The sequence below is a fragment of the Platichthys flesus genome, chromosome 13, assembly GCF_949316205.1.
Source record: "Platichthys flesus chromosome 13, fPlaFle2.1, whole genome shotgun sequence".
NCBI classification, from domain to species: Eukaryota; Metazoa; Chordata; class Actinopteri; order Pleuronectiformes; family Pleuronectidae; genus Platichthys; species Platichthys flesus.
The window spans coordinates 9,969,107-9,992,020 of record NC_084957.1 but is presented as its reverse complement, the minus strand read 5'-3'; the positions used below and the strand labels follow the sequence as shown (position 1 = coordinate 9,992,020).

General features: G+C 44.2%; 1 protein-coding gene across 1 annotated transcript; it reads left to right on the top strand.

Moving 5' to 3' along the window:
* Positions 1-253: 253 nt before the first annotated feature.
* vwc2l (von Willebrand factor C domain containing 2 like) lies at positions 254-21,036 on the top strand. Its single transcript, XM_062402419.1, has 4 exons — positions 254-949; positions 1,689-2,205; positions 12,874-13,003; positions 18,361-21,036. The coding sequence occupies exons 2-4, from the start codon at positions 1,792-1,794 to the stop codon at positions 18,510-18,512; spliced, it is 696 nt and encodes a 231-aa protein (XP_062258403.1). The 5' UTR covers positions 254-949; positions 1,689-1,791; the 3' UTR covers positions 18,513-21,036.
* Positions 21,037-22,914: the final 1,878 nt, after the last annotated feature.

The following is a 22,914-nucleotide window of genomic DNA, read 5'->3' as shown; positions in this document are numbered from 1 at the left end:
CTGCTCCTCAAATCCTCGACTTTTATTTTGAATTTGGCCTTTAACTCTCGCAGGAGCAGTTGCAGAAATGCACTGGGTATAGTTGTCCTCGGATGCTGGGATGCATTGTTTTGTCTGTGAGTGAGTGAGGGGAGGAGGGGAAGGAGGATGGAGGAGGAGGAGGAGGATGGAGGAGGAGGATGGAGGAGGAGGAGGGGCGCGCTGCTGAGCTCAGCGCAGGACGTAGGAGACAGTCGCTCTCCAAGGTGCTGAAAGTCAGAGCGCTCCCTCCTCAGTCTCGCCCTGCTGACGACGATTCCCGACCGAACCTCCCCCTCGTCTCCGGTGCCTGTGATGGTTTCACATTTTATTCTCCTCAACTTCTACCCGTCGGGATTGTTATTTATTCCTGTGCTCTTCCTTCTCATGCAACCGCTGGATCTATTGGCCACACGCGCTAGTATGCGCACCAACACTGACTAACATTCACCTGCAGTCGTTGGGGGAAATACTGAATTGACTCCGGATTTCTCAGGGAACACTACAGAGGATTTTCCTTTTTTTCCTTGCAGCTTTCCTTATTTCTAACCATGTGTGTTTCTGCCTCTGGACGTGAACTGTGAGATTGTCTCAAAAAAAAAAAGAAGAAAGAAGGTGAGTCTGATGAGGATAATCATGAAGCAGAGCCACTTTTACACGGATACCGTTTTCTTTGCGCAGCAGAGGAGGGAACCGTATCTCCAAAGAGCTGGTGTTTAATTGCTTTAAGAAAATCACGACCGAAGGAGTTAGGGGGGAGGATTATATCAGCCTTTTTTCTTTCTTCTCGTGGAGCCCGTGGTGAATTTACCCTGTGGATAAAGTGAAGTTTTCCAAAAAGCCCGACGTCCGGCTGTAATCTGCTCCGTAGCCCTGTGTGTGCAGGGCTGTGAGGCTTCGCACTGAGTGGATATCAAGCCAATTCAACGCGGTGAGTTTGTCCTGTCGCTTGATTTACACCCGTCTGCTTGTCACAGGTATTTCAGCTGATGTGTCAATACGCGAATGCAGCACTTAAAGACCAAATACGTGGACGTCTTTATCCCCGCGCAGGACTATTTAACCGTCTGGATTTTGGTTTCAAAGAGGGTAATGCATTTTGGGTGAAATCCTTGCGCATTTTACAGTGATTCGAGCCATTTGCGTGCAACGTGGCTGATTTAGAAAAACGCAGGTTACTGTTGAAGCAGTGGTTGTTTAATAATTGCTGCCGTGGAGGGAGTCTGATGCGGACTTAAAGCGACCTGTTGTCTCGGAGTTTGAAATTGTGCAAAGAAGATTTTGGTTTGAATGCATGTGGGGGAGGATACTATGAATATTAATATGCACTCCACCACCCCCAACCATCAGATAATGGATGATTTAACATTTGCATGTGTTGCTTGCTATTGCTAAGAATGTGCAGGAAGGTGATAATTCTGAGCACCCAAAGACACTCACCCACTCGTGTTTGTTGTGTTAAAAATTCATTTTCTTCCAAGAGTATAGACATGAGCCTGTTGAACGAGCTGCATTCCCATTTGTCTCCTCGCCTGCAGCAGTATAGGAAGCAGTAAATAACATATGGGCAAAAAGCAAAGAGGGGAAAGTACTGGGAAGGTGAGGTCTAATAGTTGGCGAGCAGCAGAACCACCGTCCATCACATCTCCTCTCATTCTTCCCCACTGCAGCACGTTTCCTCCGGTGATGATGCTGATGACGATGACGGGTCGCAGGACGGACACGGAGAGGATACCCGGAGCTTAGGGATGACATCCACACCGTCTTAGCTGAATGTGGATACCGATGCCGCGGCGAAGGATGGGCCCTCTCCTCCCGTCCGCCCTCGTCCTCTTGCTGGCCCTGGGAGCCGCGTCTCCGGCCTCGGTGGGGAACCCCGAGGATTACACCGCGGACGAGGCAGAGCGGACCAACGGCGACAACATGGTGTTCGACGATTACCGGGGGAAAGGATGCGTGGACGACAGTGGCTTCGTCTACAAACTCGCGGAGCGCTTCTACCCGGGACACTCGAACTGTCCGTGCGTGTGCACGGAGGACGGCCCCGTGTGCGACCAGCCCGAGTGCCCCAAACTGCACCCCAAGTGCACCAAAGTGGAGCATAATGGCTGCTGCCCCGAGTGCAAGGAGGTTAAAAACTTTTGCGAGTACCGAGGGAAAACGTACAAGATCCTGGAGGAATTCAAGGTAAGTTCTGACTTGATCTATAATTTGTTTAATACCCTAGGTTTGTCCATTAAAGGGGTAGTTGACCCAAACATGGAAATTCACTCACTATCTACTCACCACTATGCCGATGGAGGGGTGGCTGAAGTGTTTGAGTCAAGAAACCCTTTCAGAGTTCCAGGGGTAAACAAATCCAATACAATGGAAGTAAATGGTGACCACTTCTTCAAGCGTAATAGCAATACAGAAATAAAAGTACCATGCCTCCATACTGCTCCTGTGGTGTCATCCAAGTATGGGAGGCCCAACATTCAAATTCGACTAAAAACGTCATAATTTACACCATCATTCAGGCTAAAAACATGGTGTAAATGACATTGGCATAGTGGTGAGTAGATAATGTGTTTATTTTAATTTTGGGGTGAACTATCTCTTTAAAGCAACTGGTTGAGTTTGATCTTAGAAAAACACAAGTCATGGTAAACTGCATTTGTGCTATCAACGTTTCTAATATGAACTGTCTCACAGTTATAATTGTTTATGATGCAGTGGCAATACGATTGTTCAGATCATTTGAACTCATTTGCAGTTTATCTGATGCTAATGAGCTGGTTTAATTTTGCCAGGTGGATTCAGTCAGTCACAAACAATGACTCAGTCTGGTTAAAGTCTGGATGACACGGCAGCAGACATCTTAGTTTGTCTATTCATTATCAATCATGTTGAATATGAGTCCTGTCAAGTGACGCAGAGGAATCCCTGCTCTGCAGTAGCAATGACCAGCAGTGGGGCGGATTGTTAGTGGAGTTCATATTGGTTCTTGGCATCTACAGCAAAACCATCATGACAATGTGTTTATTAGCCAAGGGCGCAAACAGATGGCTGCGTCCCAGAGTAATCACCCCCACTTCAACTCTCAACACCATCAACCGAACATTCCCCCAACACAACTGGACCACACCAAAACACAACAGTCTTTAAATGATTTAAAGGCTCAGTGTGTCAGATTCAGTGACATCTAGTGGTAAAGCTGCATGTTGCAGCTGGACACCCCTAACGTCTCCCTCCCCTTCCAAACAGGACAGAGAACCTGTGGAAGCCTTCAGTTCTCATAAAAACTCAAAAGCTGTTTAGTTTGTTCCAGTTGGGCTACTGTAAAAAACATGGCGGCCTGCGTAGACAGGACCCGCTCCTGATATAAATATAATGTATTTAAATATACAGGGCTCATTCTAGGGTGAAGAAAACAAGAATTCATACAATTTCGATGACACACACTAGTGAAAACATCTCTAGGATTATTTTGTATTAAATTTCTGCTAATAGATCCCTTTGACCTACATCTTACACACTGGACCTGACGTTTGGACACTGAATCCTCCCCGTGTCTCATGCACTGTTCCTACACATCAGACCAGTGTCTCGGCGGCTGTTACAGAGTCTGACAGTGCTGCCTGATTAAAAATGACACTACAAGCATGACAACTACAGTCTGTGTTTAAACTGCTGCCCGTGAGGGAACCTCATTCAAATTCCCCACGAGTGGATTGGGGCTGGAAGTGATTAAGATATAAAATGACATGATGCAGCCTACACAACGGTATAGCTCCGTGGTTTACAGTGTTCGCATCTGTGCAAGCGCATCGGTAACTGGAGGATTTGGAGCTGTTTTACCCAAATTCATAAAATACAAACTTAATTAGATTATATTATTTTAGTTTCAGTTCCACGATTGAACGTATCCATGCTCTGGGTTTTACAAACACTTAAGGTCAGATATTGGACACCTGAACAGAGTCCAGTGTTTGCTGAGAGAGACAAGTGGTAATAAGATGAAAACAACACAACCCTGTTGCACAAAACAACAGACAACAGGGACTATTAACTCGGATGAATTCAGAAACAGATCACTGTGGGGAGACAATCTTTAGACAAACACCAGTGATTTCATCCAGCCGTGTTCTGGTGTAAAAAATTGGAAACAAATACCAGTGGCAGCTTCGTGAGCGACGGGTTCTTCCAATTATATTTTTGTTGATATGTCAGTGAACAGCAGTCTGCTTCGTTGTTGTCCTAACCAAATATCTGCTCAGATGACAATGAGGGAAACAAAACAACTGTTTTCGCTGTTTTTAAGTAGAGATAGAACTAGAAGAACGTGTGAAACTAACCTTTCAAAAGATTCCCCAAGAATAACAGCCAGGTCAGTGGCAGATAAATCGCACATCATTGGTTACTGCCAAATACTGGATGAAACTAATTAAGAAACTAATCACCAATATATAACATTATTCTGAAAAGCCATCATTCGCAAATGCCCACAGCTACTTTTTTTATTCCACCTATAATTGTCTCATCAAATTTTGCAGAACGTTCCCCTAAAACCAACATATTCAATTAAATAGCAATGAACTGTTAATTGTTTTGTCATTGTTCAAAACCCCAAACAATGAGCCCGTGAGCACATTATTTATTTTTGAGTAACTCTTTGTCTGAGCTATAAAGCATTGGCATTTTATATTCTGTCTGACTCACAGCACTGCAACTGGAACAAGCTGTGAACTCAACACTGACATATTATCACCCTACGAGGTCATTATGGCAAATTATGGCAGTTACCTCTTTAGACATCCAGCAACCAGAGGAACATGATCCCTCATTTGGAGTCTTGTTCTTAGTTGTTTATGAGGGTAAAGTCCAATATTCACTCTGCTTTTGGCTCCGTGTTTGGTCTCCACCAACCTGAAATGCTCGACTATGATCACCAGCTGTTCATTAACTCTACAGGCAGCGTACACTTGGTTTTAAAATACTTTTCTCTATACGCTGCTGCTGACAAGGTTCAATGAGAGTGAGCCATTTGACAGACAGTTTGTCAACTGGCTCAAACATGTAGCTTCGTTGAGCTAATTGTAAAATCAAAATAAACTATTGGCTGAAAGATGTTGAAGTATTCTATGGAGCTAAAATGCTATAATTAGTGATTAAAACCATTATTCCCGAAAATATGGATTAGTGCATCTTGTGAGTTGATAATTATGAATATTTAAAAATATAAAGGAATGGGATCATGAACCTGGGCTGCCTCCGCTGAAGGGAGATGCCGCCTGTTTACAAACTTATTAAACAAACCACATCATTATCTGACTGTAATCCAGACAAACTGTCAACACACACTCAAAAGCACAACAACCTGGAGCTCTCACTGCAGTTTTGACTGGCATGATTACATTTCATTTTGGGTTTAAACATCCCATGTGCTCCACAGCGGGTTTAAGTGAGTCGTCAGCGGCTGTCAGAATGTTGTGTTATTTAATGGTATGTTTGTTCTGTTTGAATAATGAGTTCACGGCGAGGCCTTCTGTCGGGAGACGCTCAAACATGTCACACCTGTGAATGTCAGCACGTCATGTCACTGGGGTAAATTGAAGCAGGCAGGGGGCTGCACAGGGAGTTAAGCCAAATAAGATGCAGGCAAAGATCATTATTAACCAGTCTGCTACAGTTTCTCTGTGGAAATGAGGATTCAGTTTAAACACAAAAGAACCATAGAGTGATCTCCATACATTCGGTTAGATGGAGAGCTGCACCATTTTGTTTCTTTAAGGTTAACAGTGATTTAGCCTCTAGAGGCAATTATACTCGCGCTGAACCAATTAGTCAATTAGCAGATTAGTCAATTAATACAAAAGTGAACCAACAGTTTCCATATGCAATTAATCATTTGACACTATCAAGCAGAACTGGTTCCAAGCAGTCAGAAATAGCTGCTTTCTTTGTTTTGCATGAATACTAATTTTATTTATTCAACAAATTGATGATGAAAAAGAATTGTTAGCTGCAGCCTGACGTTATGTATTTGGCACATTAGCATGAATGTGAAGTACTGTTTGTGTTATGTGGGATCAGCGTATTTAACACCTACACAATGAATCCGTCCTGATTGGTGGTGTTGCATGTTAAACAGCATCAAACTCAGTCCTGCATTGAGATGCAGGGCCACAGATTTGGTCAGTTCTGCTGTGTGTGCATACACCATGCAGCTAGTGCAAGATCAAGTCCATCAATAGTGGACCTCAGCCTCATGCTAACCTTGAATGGGCCCTGGAGAGGGAAGGGCATTTCTTCTTACTTAAGGGAAAAAAAAATAAAGATTAATTAGCTCGTACTGATTATCTTGGTGTCATGACAGAAATAAGGACAGAGGGAATCTTTTGGTGCAGGATGATCAGCGTCCGCCGTCTGAGGCCGCACCAGGAGCTCTAATGACTTCGCCCACATCCCGTGTGGAGGTTGAGCCTCTTCGGCAAGGACATGAAAGCCGTGGCACCCCCCGCAGTCTTCCAAGGAAATCAAAGGCTGTGATACAGACGCCTGTTTAGAGAAGCCGACAGGTTAACCTTTGGTGTGGGCCTCGTTGGCATTTCATTGGCTGTAATCACGGCGCTCTGTGCACACGTTGGCTTTTAGCTTCAGTCGCGTCTGACGGAGAAGAAGCGCAGAGACGCAGCATCTTGAATGAAGATAAGAAAGGGGATGCGGTGCGGGGAGAGTGTCTGGGATGCTGGGAGGAGGGGGGGGGGGGTCGAAGTCTGAAGGGGGTATTGATATAGCATTTAATTAGTTTAGCTGAAAATCCCATCATGCAACTGGTCACTCACAAAGTTCCATGTCAGCAGAGTAGACATCACCCTCATTCAAGTAGTAATGGGCCTTAAATGTAAAACAGCTGACTGCAGTGCAATGTCAGCTCATCATGTGTTGGGTCTAACCTGTGCACGACCAATTCATCCACAGTGTCTAATGTAGATTTAGCCGATGCAGCCTCACCACCAGCGGGTGTGTTTTCTATCTTTTTGTTTTGTTGCCCTGTGAGAGAGTCTTGCCACTCAACCTTGGTAGGTGTTTCACCGACAGGGTTCCCCATCAGATGAGGAAGGCACCATCCCACCCAGCACGGCAGCCGGTGTGCCTCTGGCCTCAGCGCAGCTGCAATCAAGAACCAGGAGCTATAGGGTGAGTTCAGATCCCAGATCGTCAGGCGAGGGCTGGGATGTGAACTCAAATGTGAACAGTCCCGTCCGTGCTTCATGCGAGTCCCCCTCGGGGAGGGATACGGAGCTGAGAGTGGGGGAGTGGGGGAGAGGGACAAAGGTACATACAGATTTCAGCAATCAGTTTATCTTTCCCAGTTTGGAAGTAACTAATGTTAAATCAATAATTTGCAAGTCATTGCTAAATCCATTTGGCCGTAATTTTTTATTCCTGTGTATCATTAATTCAAATCCCGGGTGCTGTCCAAATGCAGTGCAGTTAAAGGAGGAGGGATTTTTTTTTTACCTCAAAGCATTTGTAATATGCAAATGACAGAAAATGCAGTTTTTTTGATTTTCATCTTTTAGTACATTTTAATTTTCAGCTCAATACAAGAGAAGTCCTTGCAGAGCTTACGTACCTCAGCATCTTAGCACACTTAGTATACCTCAGTTATAGGATCGTGTGATGGAAGCCCACGTGCAGATCACCACAGTAATCGATTTAAAGCAGAATGCACGTGCACACACAGCCTCCACCTCGCACACAGCAGTAATTAGTGCCTCTGCACTTCAGCGCTGACATGTACAGTATGACAGCAATGATTGCTAGAAATAGATTTTTTTTCTTTTCAGTTTAGCAAAGGCATCCGGCGTATAAGAATCAACGTGCAGACAATGTGAACTTTCAATTTCCCCTGTATGAACATCATCGGTGCTTTCAGTATCTAGATCCTCTCGGTCTCACCTCCTCTCTCTCTCTGAATTCCCTGCCCACCGTTGAAATACTGTCTTGACTTGAACAGCAGCATGCAGCCAGACTGTCAATCCATTCCCGTCACTCCTATTATGCGTATGGGTGCGTTTCCTGTGACCCTGTTGTCCAGCCCCCCAGTATTTTTCACATTACCATTTGCCCCAGCTGAAGGTTATTTGACTATTCACTGCTTCCCTGCCCCGTCTCCCATTAGTCTCAGGGTGGGAATGAAAGGCACGACAGGCCGGTTCACTGTGAAAGCCACGCCGATAAGATGGGAGGGGAGGGGGAGGCAACAGGAGATATGTTCCTTCACCAAAACATCTGGCAGCATGTTCAAATTCAATGCTGCTGCTCCATTTTTTCTTTTGAGTCTGGACTGATCCTCTTCACAGCAGACCTCACACACGTTGCAGCATAAGAACACAGAGTCCTTTTCTTTTTCCCATTGAGATTTTTAACATACTTCTGTAGGAGGCGTGTGAAGCGGAGATCTTCTACCTGCTTCACCGGGCGCGGCGACAGATTAACCTACAGAGAAATGCCACCTCAGATTTGGAAATGTGTTACTTTTAAAGGCCAACGTGTGATGTGAATAAACACCAGTGTTCTCCCATAGCCAGTCCCCTTGTATGTGGAAGCCACCTGGATGAAGTGGTAGCAGTGGGATCAAGAAACACAGCTGGATCTCTCTCAATATTGCATTGAGCTTGTCGGGGAAACCAGCTGCAGACGTTTCTTGTCAATCCTGCAATAATGAAAAATAAATGTGAGACAGAAACAGAAGATGAGGTTCTGTTTGTGTCGTTTCTCCCTCGCGTTTATTTGAAGTATCAACTGCAATCGACTCAATTCAAACGTGTAAAAACTCTTCTGTGGAGTTTAAATCCAGTTTATTCACCAGCATAGTCTATTTGAGACCGAGCTGAGGAAAACAAATGGAAGCTTCAGCCGACGTCATGCCTCACCAATGTTGCACTTTAAAGTCGCCTGTATAATTTTTAATCATCTCCCTCTCTATCTTGTAAAGATAGTAATATGCCTTTTGGGGGAGAAGTGAAACGGTGTCTGTGCCAAACTAACTGTGTCTAATTGTCCCCGTTTTTATGTGTTCGACTAATTTCCCCTCTGCACTTTTGGCAGTCGATCAAATATGATTCAGACTTGTTGTTAGCTGGATCTTTACCATCCACTTAACTAATTGTCCCGATGCCACTAACATCTACTGCTGACTAGGGGCTCGGTTGAGAAAAGAAACAAGTGGTTGGCCCCTTGCTTTTATTCCAAGAAAGAGCAGCTTCGACAAATCACTGGATGCATGCTTCTCGCTTTTTTGACTTGGTTATAAATGTTGGAGTGATGCTACCGGGGAGATTTCCCTGGGTTTAAGTTGACTTCTAAATATACTGTGGATTTAACATATACACAGAGAAACACGTTTATTTGTACCTTGAGATTATGCAGGTTTCTGATTGTCTGCGTCAGTGCAGGTCTGTCAAACTCCTCCACATCCAGCCTCTCTTGTTTCTCTACACACTCAGCTTCTTTTCAACATCTAAGAACGAGCCCAGCTTTGGTTTGGTTTCTGTCTGCCAGGACTCTACCGCATTCTTTTTTCAGTTTCTTTATCTTATCAGCGGCGGTAAAGGAAGAGCCTGCGTTCAGACGTCCGTGCTAGATTTTCCCTTTCAATTTAGCTCATCATCATATTTTCATGTTTCTCCGAATAACAACTAAATAAGAGGAGTTGAGGATGTTTTTAGCTGCACTGTGATCATGAGAGAGGATGAAGTTACTGTTGCAGAACTCCAGCTCGGATTTTCAGTCAAAAAGAGATGTTTATCCAGATTTGGATATCATGTTTATGAGGCCAAACACAGATTTGGGGATTTCCGCATTTATCTCGCTGGTTTGCATTTAAATACACTGATTGAGTTGGAGCCTCCATATAAGTGTATGCATCTCATTACTGCATGAAACTGTTGCTTGAGGCCCTGTCTACACTGCGGATATTTTATTTACAGATATTTTTCTCTTCATTAAAATAAATAAACAAATGAATCTCCACGCGGCCGTCGTTTTACAAAAGATCTCCATCCAGGCAAAAAGACAAACGCAACTACAAGCGCTCAAAACAAGTATGTGTGGCCAGTAGGTGGCGATAGAGTCTATACATCAACAATCCGTCAAATACCAGCCGTGTGATTAAACCATAGGATAAGACGTAGCCTCCATTGTGATTCGTTGGTATTCGTGAATTGAACCCTGGAGGCTCAAACGTAAGGGGAATTGTTCATTTAGCAAAATATCCGTGTGGTGGACGGGGCATCTATTCCCTAATGAAAAATATTGATACCTAACATAGATTTAGATTTCTGCTGCTGTTTGTGTTTGAGGTGATTACATCTTTACCGTGCAGTTTGTCTCCAAAGGTTAGGGTGCCTCAATTTCACTTAACATATGTAAAGCTGAGTTTACTCCTCAGGTTATCACTTGTCTCTTTAGGAATTACTTGGACAATCAAGAAAGGGATAAGACTAGTTCAAACGTGTCAGACGGAGCCCCTTATGCTCCATCACTGACAGAGCCCCACCTAGCCAGCCCTCTAACCCTGTACGTTTAATAAAACATAGTCCCTCTTCGCTATATTTCTGAATGAGCCCCACAAATTGACAGGAGGGTGGAGAATTGCGGGGGTGAATTTGCTAGATATTCCTCTGGTTTACGTCAGCAGCCTGGCGTCACCTGTTTGAGTGGGGTAAGATATGAGCGGAGCTTCTGACAGGAATTTCTAATGTGAGGAGGGTTCATTTATGGAGGCTCAGATGTCATCTATATGGGTGTTTCTTAAAAGCCTTTAAGTGCATCTACGAACGGAGGAGGAAAAGCCTTGAGATGGGTTTTTAACTTCAGAAAGCTCGAAAGATATGCAGCAGACGGGGAAAGAGCAGAGGGAATCTGTCTTCATTAACATCACTGAGAGTGGGAATCTTTAAAAGTGGGGAGGCACACAACATGGCTTTTTATATATCAGAGCAGAAACAAGTCCCAGACGCAGTCGCTCTTCCTGCGCGGATTCATTTCCGTGTAAGGGGCCTGCTCTTTAACGAAATACGCTGATAACTTCTTGTTGACCTTTCAAAAAGTGCGTTGTTTTTTATCCCACTGGACAGTTGTCTGGCATATCAGATTAAGTGCAATCTATCAAACAGTTAATGTTCTAAACATTTCTAGCCGAAGGAGAGATAATGGAATTGTTTTTCCCTGACCTGGTTCTCACAGGAGCTTTTGGAGATCTCATGCTGCAGGAAGTTTGGTCACAATCACAAAATAGGTCATGCACTCATGTTTACCCATTTTTGTGGTTGCAGTGCATCCAGACTGCCCATAAATTCTATTATAAATTCTAATATTTAAATTCTGACTTTCCCCTTTCGTGCCACTTGATGAATCCTGGCTAAACTGGTTGAATAGGTCACCATAAAGTTTCCGGTGTCCCCATAGTTCTCTCACTAACCTCTACAAACGACCGGATCATGAGCAGTAACAGTGTTGTTGTTGTTGTTGTTGTTTTGAACTTTAACTCAGCGTGTCACTCGTGAATAGAAATATATGGCAAACGTGTTCAGATGTGCATTTGGGATAGTTGATGGCATGATGAGGAAAACAGAATCAATCAATCAAAGTGCAATAACTAGCACTTAGAGGAATGGTTCTTCATTTTGGGAGGGAAAAAGAATGACATGCCTTCTTGCTTTCAAAACAGCTTTCAAATGTGTATGGTAGATTTGTATTTGTAGCCTGCAGCTGGTTAGCTTAGCTTAGCATGATCAAAATCTGCCCTACAGCCCATTTAAAGCTGTTTTATTTCCCTCAAAACTGTTTACAAGTGTAGAAGCAACAGCTTCACACACGGGGAGTTAATCTTGTCAGTGTATTTTTCAAAAGGCCAATACTTCTAAAAACATAAATAAATAAGTAACCTTTACTATACTGCACATTAGTCAAGTCACTGACATTCAAGTCATTCTCAAAATATTTGCTCACAACACATAAAATAAAGCATAGAATATAAATATGATAATGATATGCATTGAATATTGAATTTTGCAACCTTTCAAACGGTCCACTCATTATATTTATTATAACTCAGCTGACATGTGTCGATCGCAGTTGGTGTGCTTCACATAAATTGACCTATCTACCAAATAAAATTAAATTTATATCAAATCAATGTTTGACGATGGAACATCTGAATCCTCTGAGGTCAGTTTGGAACCAGGTCGCTGATCGACTGGCCTCCGAGTAGAGAGCCCCCCCCCCCAAAAAGACTGTTAACTGTGATGAGCCGAAAGAAAATCTATTATGATGAGCAGGTGACCTTTCAGGACGTGGAACCGGTTTGTATTGTTCCACTCCATGTAATTGCATTTGGGTTCATTTTCCGGTCAGAAGAGTTTGTGTGACGATAGAGAGTAAAGAAAAGAGGCATGAAGCAGCAGCAGCTGCGAGGAGAGCTGCATTGCACTGATTTACATGTTGCAGAGGTGGTAGGATAAGCCTCTGAACCAACGCCTGAGGCAGAACACAGCAAAATACTAAATATCACGAAGACCACTTTCTAGACTCCCTAATACTTACTTCTAGTCATTTTATTCCAAGTCAGCTACTGGCTCTGTTTGTTGGCGGTGTGAATAATTCATTAACGTGTTTCTTTGCTTGTTAAAACAGTAGGAGGTCCAAATAATAGAAGTATTCTTAATTTGAAAAAAAGTCTGCAAGTATGTGCATATGCAGTTTCTGCAACTGTCCACTAGTAGGCTGTGTCCTGTGGAGCGTTGCACTCTGAACCGTCTAACCTGGCACCCGCTGTTTTTCTCTCGCCCCCTCTGCCCACAGCCGTCCCCCTGCGAATGGTGCCGCTGCGAACCAAATAACGAGGTGCACTGCGTGGTGTCGGACTGCGCCGTCCCGGAGTGCGTCAACCCCGTGTACGAGCCGGAGCAGTGCTGCCCCATCTGTAAAAACGGTAAACACTCTTCACCTCCTCCGGAATTCAACGCACATTCCCTCAGAAGTCATTAAACTTTCATTAAACCCATGATGGCGAGTTTATCTGGGCTATCGCCGTTTGATGGCCGCGCCCTTTAGAGGATGAGGATGTAATTGATGTTTTATGAATTAAAATTATTACCTTGGGCCCGTTGTACACTAATGAGCAGAACTAGTTTTAATTATAAATGACACAGTAAGCAGAGCAAACATTAGCCCATTGATTAAAGGCATGGTAGGAGGGACTAATGGGTCCTCGGAGAGCCTTTTATCTCCCAGTGCCCTGGTGCCCTTGTCACACACAGCCAATCGCTAAACTAGAATTATGGGATTCCAATGGTTCATTGGCTATTTACAAGGCGGAGGGGGAGACGTCCCTTTGCCAGCACCAATCCTAAGGGACACATGGAGCTTTATGAGGAAAGTACAGCAGCCGTTAGTCTGCAATGCAATCCTGGCCGGGATGATCAACAGCCAAATGCAGCTGGGATGGAAATACAGACTAAACAGACTGTTGCAGAATTTGATGAAAGATTCAAAATCTAATGTTCGGATAATGAAAGACCTGAGAAGAAGTTTTCTTGAACTCAGATGACAACTTAATATACAATTTACCAAGATGTAGATTTGTGATTAAATCCCCATTTCACTGCATCCAATCTTTTCATAATGTTGTGCCACATTGAAATCGGAGAAACTGTTAACTGACGGAGGCAACACATTCTTTTTTGTGAAATAAGTTTCTACTTATTTTGGCAACGGCTGAAGAGAGGACTTTAGAAATTCAGAAATGTGAGGGGTTTCACCACAACCTACTTGTGATTTTTGTTTTTTTCACACCTCCTCTCATTTCCTTTTCATCCCCCTTGCTCTCTTTATTTCAATACACACACACAGAAACACAAACACCCACACTAACAAGGCGGCTGCATAAGCTGCTATGAGAGAGCTAATCCAGGCTGACAGGACACAGTGACACCCTTGGCATTTCAGGGTAGGCCTGCCGTCTCCAGGCTCCCTAAGGGCACCCGGTCAGGCTCTGGCAGCCAGATAAGTCTCTGTGGGGGTGGATGGCTGAGGCCTTCGTGGAGAGGACGAAGGAATGCTCTTTAGGTCATATTTTTTTGGCCAGGGGGACAGGGGGACAGGGAGGGCCTGCGAAAGGAAGACATTTACTTATGGGCTCTGGTTAGATATGCAATCAGTGGGAGACAGTGAGACATTTGTCTTTTTCTTGACCTGCTGCAAGCATCGGGCTCCAATGATCATGTGAAACTAGCACAGCGCTTTGAAAATGCCAATATGCTTTGTGCACCGGATACGTCTTTCCCACCAGGGAAGGATAACAAGAGAGACCGATACCGACAGTTAGCAGGAGTTTCCCAACACACACCAGTGACTAGATTTCTTTTCTTTCAGAACATGTGGTTTTTAATCTTTTCCGAAGAATTTCCTGATTTTAAAGTACTTCCAGGCAGGTCAGTTATTCTGCATGATTGGATTTGTCAATTCCAACGGAGCACAAAGAACACCTGAGGCTGATGTGGGTCATAAACCAAATATTGGACGAATTAAAAGTTATTTTAACACTTAAAATAGCAGCTTTAAGATGATTCACTGACTTGGAAAAGGGAGAATGGCGCTGATTTCACTCCCACTCCTCACCCCAAATTCCTGTTCTTGCTGAATGTAACTTTTTTGCGTGGGCAACATTCTAGTAGGAGAAGTTTGCAAATCATTTGATGGGATTTATTTTCTATCATGACATGAAAACCACCACATTGCCTGGACACGTTTTGATTTATAAAAAAATTATATATTGTCGAGAGCTAATGATAAGTTTACGAACTTATAAATGTAATTTCTAGCTAAGCTTTTTCTTGTTACACCTTCTTGGTGGAGAAGCATTTTTGTCCAAAACCCCAAGTGTGCGATTTCGAGATGCGGATTTCATAAAGTTGCGTTTGAAGTTCTAATTCCAGAGGCCAAGAGGGACGCTCTGTATAATAGTGTATGTCCGCCGGGTCACTAGGGTCCACGCGTGATGCTTCTCTTTGCATCTGCAGACAAACTCTACTGAGTGGGATGTGCAGCTGAAGTATCTCCACACTGCATCTGCACCACTCCAGCGCAGGTGAAAGATCAGACTGAACCCACTCCTTCTGAGATTGTTAAAGAAGACGCCTGTGGGTTGTTTACATGTCAAAACAAAACTCTGAATTCCCACTGACTGAAATGTTCCAGGGGGAATGTTTCTCACATTACCACGAATCAATGATTCTTATGATTTGTTCAAACGTGTATGTTGGTAAAAATGGGGCAGAGACAGGTCATTCATTCGAGATCATTTCATCATCTGAAAAAACGTATAAAGCAAAAAATGTAACCTGGTAGAAATCTGATTTAATTTGCGATTCACCCGAGAAGCTTCCTTCTTTGTCAGAGCTTACAAACACACGCATGTAGCTTAACCGGTCTGCTCCTTGGAGTTTCTCCCTGAAAACAGTCACAGAGAGCAGAAGGCAGCAAAATGGAGTGAATAGAATCGCTTTATCTCCGAGCTTCACGTGCAGTGAATCCAACTGATTCAGCTCTAACCAACGCCGTGAGTTAAATGCTGTAAATGCACCAGGGGATACATGTAATCATCCAGTTCTCATACAGGATAAATACCAGTGCTTTGGAAATGGGCGGTGTCTTCACAGAACAGAACCATTTATAGATGTGCCACCTCTGAGTGATGTCACTGTGATTATTGTGACAGACCTGTCGTCGAGTGAGAGTACAACATAGCTACAGCTTGGTAACAATTTCAAAATGACATATTCTGTGGACGAACTGCAGGTTTATAGCAATCACAGGTTTTTGGCAGGCGAAAAGAATTTCATACCTTCAGGCAGTAATTGTATTTGAGCCAAATAGACTTTAATTTGCCCCGATACGCATTCACTCATCTCTCTGTCGTTAGGGGGAGTTTGTGCGGAGGCAGATTCGACGCAAGACAAACAGCCCCCCCCCCCTCCCCCCCAGTCTTCAATAACTTCTATTGGCCGTGAATTGATCACTTCTCTCGGACAGGTCACCGCGTTTCCCCTGAGTGGTGACAGGGAGCGGGAAGTGTTGTCCTTGTGGCTCAGAATCTATCTTGGCAACAAACAATCACACTTGGTTGAGGCAGCGGCAGCAGTCACAGTGTGCCCTCGTCTGCAGAGTGTGTCCTGTAACCTGTGGCAGCTGTTCAAAGGCAGATCCATGAGAGGTCAGATCGCTCTCAATGTCTCCTCTAAGCCCAGATCAGAAGGGTTTTTTATCAGGTCAGGAAAAAAAGCATTGGGCTAATCCAGGCCGAGGCAAAGGACGGAGATACTAGATAGCCAACAGCTTGTTTTGCCAGGATCACATTGGTAATTACATCCTCCTGCACCTGCTTTTCATTCTGGTAATATTGGGAGTTATTGCCAAACCCTTTGGACAATATTTAGGCTATTGAAACATTTGTTTCACCGAACTTTCAGCCGTTTGCAGACATGAACTCTAAGAAAAGGTCCAGATAATTTGATGCGGAGGTTTTTACAGAATAAAATACAGTATTTTAAAAGCCAGAACATAATGTTCAACAATAAAAATCACACGTATTTTGTAAACAATGCATCACAGGCATAGGCTGTTATCCCCAAAAGCTCTCAAATCCCTTCGTCTTTCCAAGGTGACATCTTTAGTATCATTGAAATGTATGTAGTTTTCAGTTGTGCGTCCTTTGTGTGTATTAAACATCATCAACATGCCGATTTGCTCGATGGGAATTTTCATGGGAATTTTCTTGCTGCAGTGTCACAAAGCTCAGAAGGACATTCTTAGGGAAAACTCATGAGAAACTCCTAAGACTCATTTGCGTTCCAACATACAGCCCTGCCAAATTGTCCAGAGTTCAGTGCATGTCTGAAAGCAGCATTAGTTCTGTGTTTTTTCCAGTTGCCAAAACATTAACAGACCAGTTTCACTGCAAACACTGGGATGGCTTAGCAAAGAAAGGAAATGGTAATGGTGGCATTGTACTTTAGTGTCAGTGAACCAGCATATACAGTATACCTGAAACTGAAACAGCTAAATCGAATTCAGGCATCATCACATTCATTTTATTAACTTCACCCTGGCCTCATCAACTGTGACATGTCAAAATGCCTTCAATCAAAAAGGCCGGCATAGTGTCCAAGTGGAGAGGTTGAGCCCACGTGCACGCAGCTGGCCCGTGTCCCCAGTTGCATTCTGGGCTCCTCAGGTCCACTAACCACGCGGCCTCACATTTACATTGCTAGCATTAAGTTAGCTCCCACTAAATCAAATTCACTAGGCCACTAGGAATGTCGATGTATATTAGCCGTGAAAGCTACTGTGTCTTTGAGAGTTATGAGACATATGAGTTTTTTACGAGTGCTCGTAGAGGACTCTTGAATCTGGCAGGGATTGCGGCAGCAGCCTACTGAGAGCGATCCAAAGTCACCGTCACACCAATCGAGCCGCTGATTGCTTCATTTCAATGATTAAAACTGGGGCGAGTTCCTGGCACCTCCTGGCTCTTGTGTCTGAGGAGGCAGAGGAGCAGGATACACAAGTCTCTCTCAAAGGTAACATCGTTCTTTGGCTTGTACGGATCCTTACATGTACCCGTGCAGGCAAACATCTCTGGATCTGCTGAGATTCTCCAACATGTGGTTACAAGGTTTGCCCGTGCTACACAAATGATACACATTTCACAATTTAACACATCTGGTCAACAGAAAGTGACGGATGTGACTAAGTCCTGGAGTGTTTTCGGGGGTAAATCAGATGTCACATTTCATCAGTTATTATTCTTTTGGAAGCCACTACAGTAAGTGGGGAGCAAGGAACTGGAGGGAATGGCTAAGGAGTTCTGTGGCCCTTTCATACAGACTGAAGTGATTAACACCATCCTCCCTGCTGCCTCTCAAAGCAGCTTTCTCTTCCCCCCACCCTCCCTCACTCTCTCTCTCTCTCTCTGTACTCCAGCCTCTCTGTACTGCCAAGCCAGCGCCTGGCAGGCTTCTCTGCTCGTGGTGCATTAGGATGCAAAGCGCTCTATGTCGAGGGAGAAGGGGAGACTAACAAAAGCGCTTTAGTGTTGCAAAAACAAGCCCATCGGTGCATGCCCGTGAAAAGATCTGTACGTCTGCTCTGACTTCCCAAACTCCCTGCAGCTCTCTGCATCACTCCACCACCCCTCCGAAAGGAGAGGCTCTCCGGAGAGCCACGTCCATTTCTTGTCTTTCTCATCCCCTCTTTTTCTGTCTCCCTCTCCCCCCTCCCATGCGGCAGGTCCAAATTGCTTTGCTGGAACCACGATCATCCCGGCCGGAATTGAGGTAAAGGTGGACGACTGCACCATCTGCCGCTGCCACAACGGAGACTGGTGGAAGCCCGCACAGTGCTGGCGGCGGGAGTGCCTCAACGGCCAGTCGTTGTCATAGAGAGACTCCGCCGGGGCCGGTGGAAAAGCTCAGGCAAGGCCCTGCCTACTACTGCACCATTTTGTATGATTGACAGGGCAGGAGCACAATTCCTATGTTACCTGAGACGGCAGAGTATCGAGGAGACGCACTCACAAAGCTTCACGGATAACAGATCCAGCCACCGGGAAAAGAGACGGAGCTCGTCTCGTGGCCGCTTCCACCCTCCAGTTTTAATCGGCCTATATATTTTCAAGAAGTTGACTCGCTTTTGACTTGCTGCTCTCACACACACACACACACACACACACACAAAATGTTTCTAAGCTCCCGGGACTCTTTCCTAACTGATGGCAATGTTGAATTTCTCATGTTGATTCCAGTGTGTGTGTCATCTGCTTGTCTGTCTGTCACGCAGGTGTTGTCAAATTGCAACAGCAGGAAAAACAAACCGTAAGCACACTTAACAGCGCTTTTGTTTTTGGGAGGGTTCACACGAGGTTTGAAAGCACTGCAAAGGTGTGTGTTTTTGAGTTTCACAACTTCACTCTAAGAGCTTGTTTACAAAATGCACATCACACACACACACACGTTTGTCTCCATGATGTTTTTTCCCTACGGCGGGGAAGTCACCTTTAAGATTTGGACGATGGTGCGCTCACTTTTTTATAAACCACTTGTAAAGCCCCCCATCACAGTGACTTTATCAATCATCGCACCACCATCGTTTTGAGTCCGGTCTCTATTGTTCCACGACAGGCAGGGTACAGTCATATTGTGTAGTCAGCTGAAGAACAGAAAAGATGGTCACCAGCAAGTATGGAAAAAAAAAAAAACTTTAGGCAGCCCCTTCCGGCTTAATTGTCGTTATTGTTTTCTCTCAGAGGTCCACATCCTCCATAATATCGCCACTAACTAACTGCTTGAACTTGTTATCGAGGCAATTAGCGAGCCGAGAGCAGCCTGCTATAATTTCCCTTAATCACGGCGTATTCTGCGATAAATCCTCCAGCTGGGTGCTCTGGCATGCTGGGTAGCACTAGACGCGAAACCGCCAGACAAAAGGAGGGAATCTGCATTTGTCTAAATGCTTTTAAGGAGCGCTCGCATGCACGTAGATCGCGTGAGCGTACACAAGCACCCAATTCATCCGCGGCCTAACAGGCACAGTGTGTTGGTCTGCAACCCAGTGAGGCACTTAAACCTATAAGGCTTGTTAAGAAACAAATCGGTTACATTAACCCACTGCTATAGACTACCTAATCAATGATCAGCTTCTCCCCGATACAGAATAGAAAAGCGAATCCACTGTGGCCAGGGCTTAGTTAATATATTGTTTTGATATTCTTCCCCCCAGACCACAGTGGCCCTTAAGTGGTCCAGTCAGAAAGAGAAAGCACCCGACCAGCGGCCAAAACATTTCTGTTTTTGAGATGATAAATACCAGTCATTAATTCAAAAGGTGAAATCCAGAAAGCTCGTTCCATTCATCATGCGAGTTTATTCCATTTCCAGAAAATCACTTCCCGTTAACCTTTGAGACCCCGTTTCTGGGCGCTGATGGATGGGCTGCTTAATATCAGCTCCCTGTGCTGTGTAATGAGACAGAAACGAACACAGGGATAAAGGGCTGACGAGCAAAGAGCTACATTACCTTAAAAGGCAGTAAAAACTAATTTGGGGAAGAATCTCAAAGCCTGCAGAGTCAGCTGCGTGGTCTTTTAACTGCGGCACATGGGTGGTGGAGGAATCAGAAGTGAAAGGATGTGGGTGGAGTCCAGTCTGCGGTGCAACAGTGGAGCCGGAGTCATTGTCATCATTAAGCTACAGTGATTTAGTGTCTTTCAGTGGGCAAAGACAGGCCTCATCCATCTGGCTTGAGGTCTGCAGACGCATAAAACCAAACTGACATGTATGGTTTATCCATCACGGCCCAAAAGCTCCAGACATTTTAGGATGAATAAGAGGTGCTTCATTTATCTTAATTACTTGAAATGCCACATAATTATTCAGCTGTTACATGAACAAAAAAAAAGGTGTTGGAATATCTTAACTGAGTGGAAGACTGAAATGAGTTGGTCAGTTGATGAGGTCGAGGCATCTCTGCCACCGTCGATGTCTCACTGCTGCTTCTGCTGATAGACATTCCCAAAGCATGGCCTTCGGCTTCATGCTGCACGGACAGACGTCTTTAAAACGCTGCTTTGTTTGAATCCTCCGTGATGGTTTACAGCTGCATCATCACTAAAACTAGTCTTTATTGTTACCCTTTGACATTCCAGTGACCGCCAGCAGAGTGTGAAGGACGAGGAATGTTCAGTTATAGCAAAAAAATACAGATCCCAGTTCACCGACGGCTTTAAGAAGACACTTTGTTTCGATAAAAGTAAATTGAGAAACAGCAAAAAAATCACAAATCCGGGTTCACGGGCAACTTGATCCCTGTGACATTGTAAAGTAAACTTGATCTGATACAGATAAAGTGCTACACTGTTACAGCTACGGCTCCTCAGCTCAATTTTACAAACAGCTTTTATCAACTAGATGTGAACGGAGGAGAGAAAAAAGTGAGGCCGTAGGAAAATTACTTTTACTCCTCTCATTGAGAACTAAAGAGGATCAGTGTGGATGTAGATGAACAAACAGTAGAAGCCTATTGTCTGTCGCCAGAGAGAGGAAGCTGTATTTTCCATTTCTCCTTGCAAATATGTGAAGCTGCACTGTTTCAAGGTCAGATGAGCAGTAAACTCTGTCTCTGTTCACTTTCTGCCAAGAAACTGGAGTATTTGTTTCTCTGCGAGTGTCTTTTCAAACGACCCGTGTCCTTGCATCCTTTCCACCGCAGGCTTGTACATGGGCATTTTGTCAAGTAGAACCATTCACTCTTTCCACGAGACACCGACTTACTGTAGCTGGAGACTAATGAAAGATTGTGTTTTTTTTCCCCCTCCTGTTACGTTATTTTCAGCAACAAAACTGTTACATAAAAGTGTGCCTGAACAACACAGAGTTCTATCTGGAATAGGAAGAGAGAAACACTGTTATTCTACAATCAGTTGTATTAAATTGCGGGGCACCAAGGGTCTGTTCGTGTGGAACTCGTACGTCTTACAATATGGTTTCTATTGCAGATTTGAAAACGTATGTTTGTAAATCAAAAGCATCTTTGATTGTATATGAATACAGGCTCACACAGGTTCAGCCTGAACTGTACAAGAGACAAAAGGTCCAAATTTGAAACGGTAAACAACCCCTGGTGCTCCCCATGTTGTTCATATGTAAATATCTTCAAACGTATAATGTGTATTCTGAAATTTGAGGTGGAGTAAAAAAAAAAAAAATAATATATAAGAAATGTGTATCATTCATTGAGACAAAAACTATTTTGTTAAATAGACTTAAAAAGAAGTTGTAATTCGGCAAGAGTTTTTTTTTCTGTCCATTTCCTCACTGTGGATTCTGCAGATGCTTCTAGATCCAAACCATGGACTGTATAGAAAGATTAGCATGACTGCTCCCAAAAAGTGAAGCCAAAGTGTGTTGATCGCCACCTGGTGGCTGGCTGCAGTATAGGTCATTATACCACCTAAGAGAGTAAGGAAGTGAAAGTACATGTCATCAAATTTTTCTCAAAGACGGTTTCTGTCACTTTAAGTAGTTCTTATCTCACTGGTGTATGTTCACATGCTCTATTTTCTGCAGGCTTAGTTTCAGTTCATAATTTGATGCTATAAAAACGTCACGGACGAGGGCTAAGACTGACTCGTGATTGGTCGGGTGTGTGTGTAGGCGGGACCTGGATACCGCAGCTCCACACCGCGATCACCTCTGCACAGACTCAAAGCCAACAGGAGATTTTTGCGTGATCCATCTTTATATAGCCCATGATCAATGCACACAATTAGAAAAGGCTAATTTCTTCGCTGTGAAAGGCACCGCAGTGACTGTCACCTCAGTGTGTGACCGCGATGTGAGGTGAAATTCATTTGATACTTAAGAGGAAACCGCTGAGCTAATCTCTTCTTGACCTGGGACACACAAAACCCTTAAGTTCATCTTCACCAGGAACACAACATTTCTGAATAAGTAAAACGGTACAATGCCAGGGTTTAATGTGGTTTCTGTGATGCTCAGCCGGTTCAAGGGCATTACTCACAGGTTCATTCCTCCATTCCATTACGAGTCGGTCCGGGCTTCTAGCTTGTCCGCGCTGCTAATTGCCTTCTCCCACCCCCCACCGTGGACAAGGAAAGGGAAGCAATTTTATGCAGCACATTGCAATCAATAGCAATTAGGTGCATCCCTGACTCATCCCATTGAATTTCATCTTGGGAGATGGCCAGTGGAAGACCTCTTAAAAGCGCACAGACCAGTAGTGGTGGTGGGGAATGCATACACACACACACAGACACGGACACACACA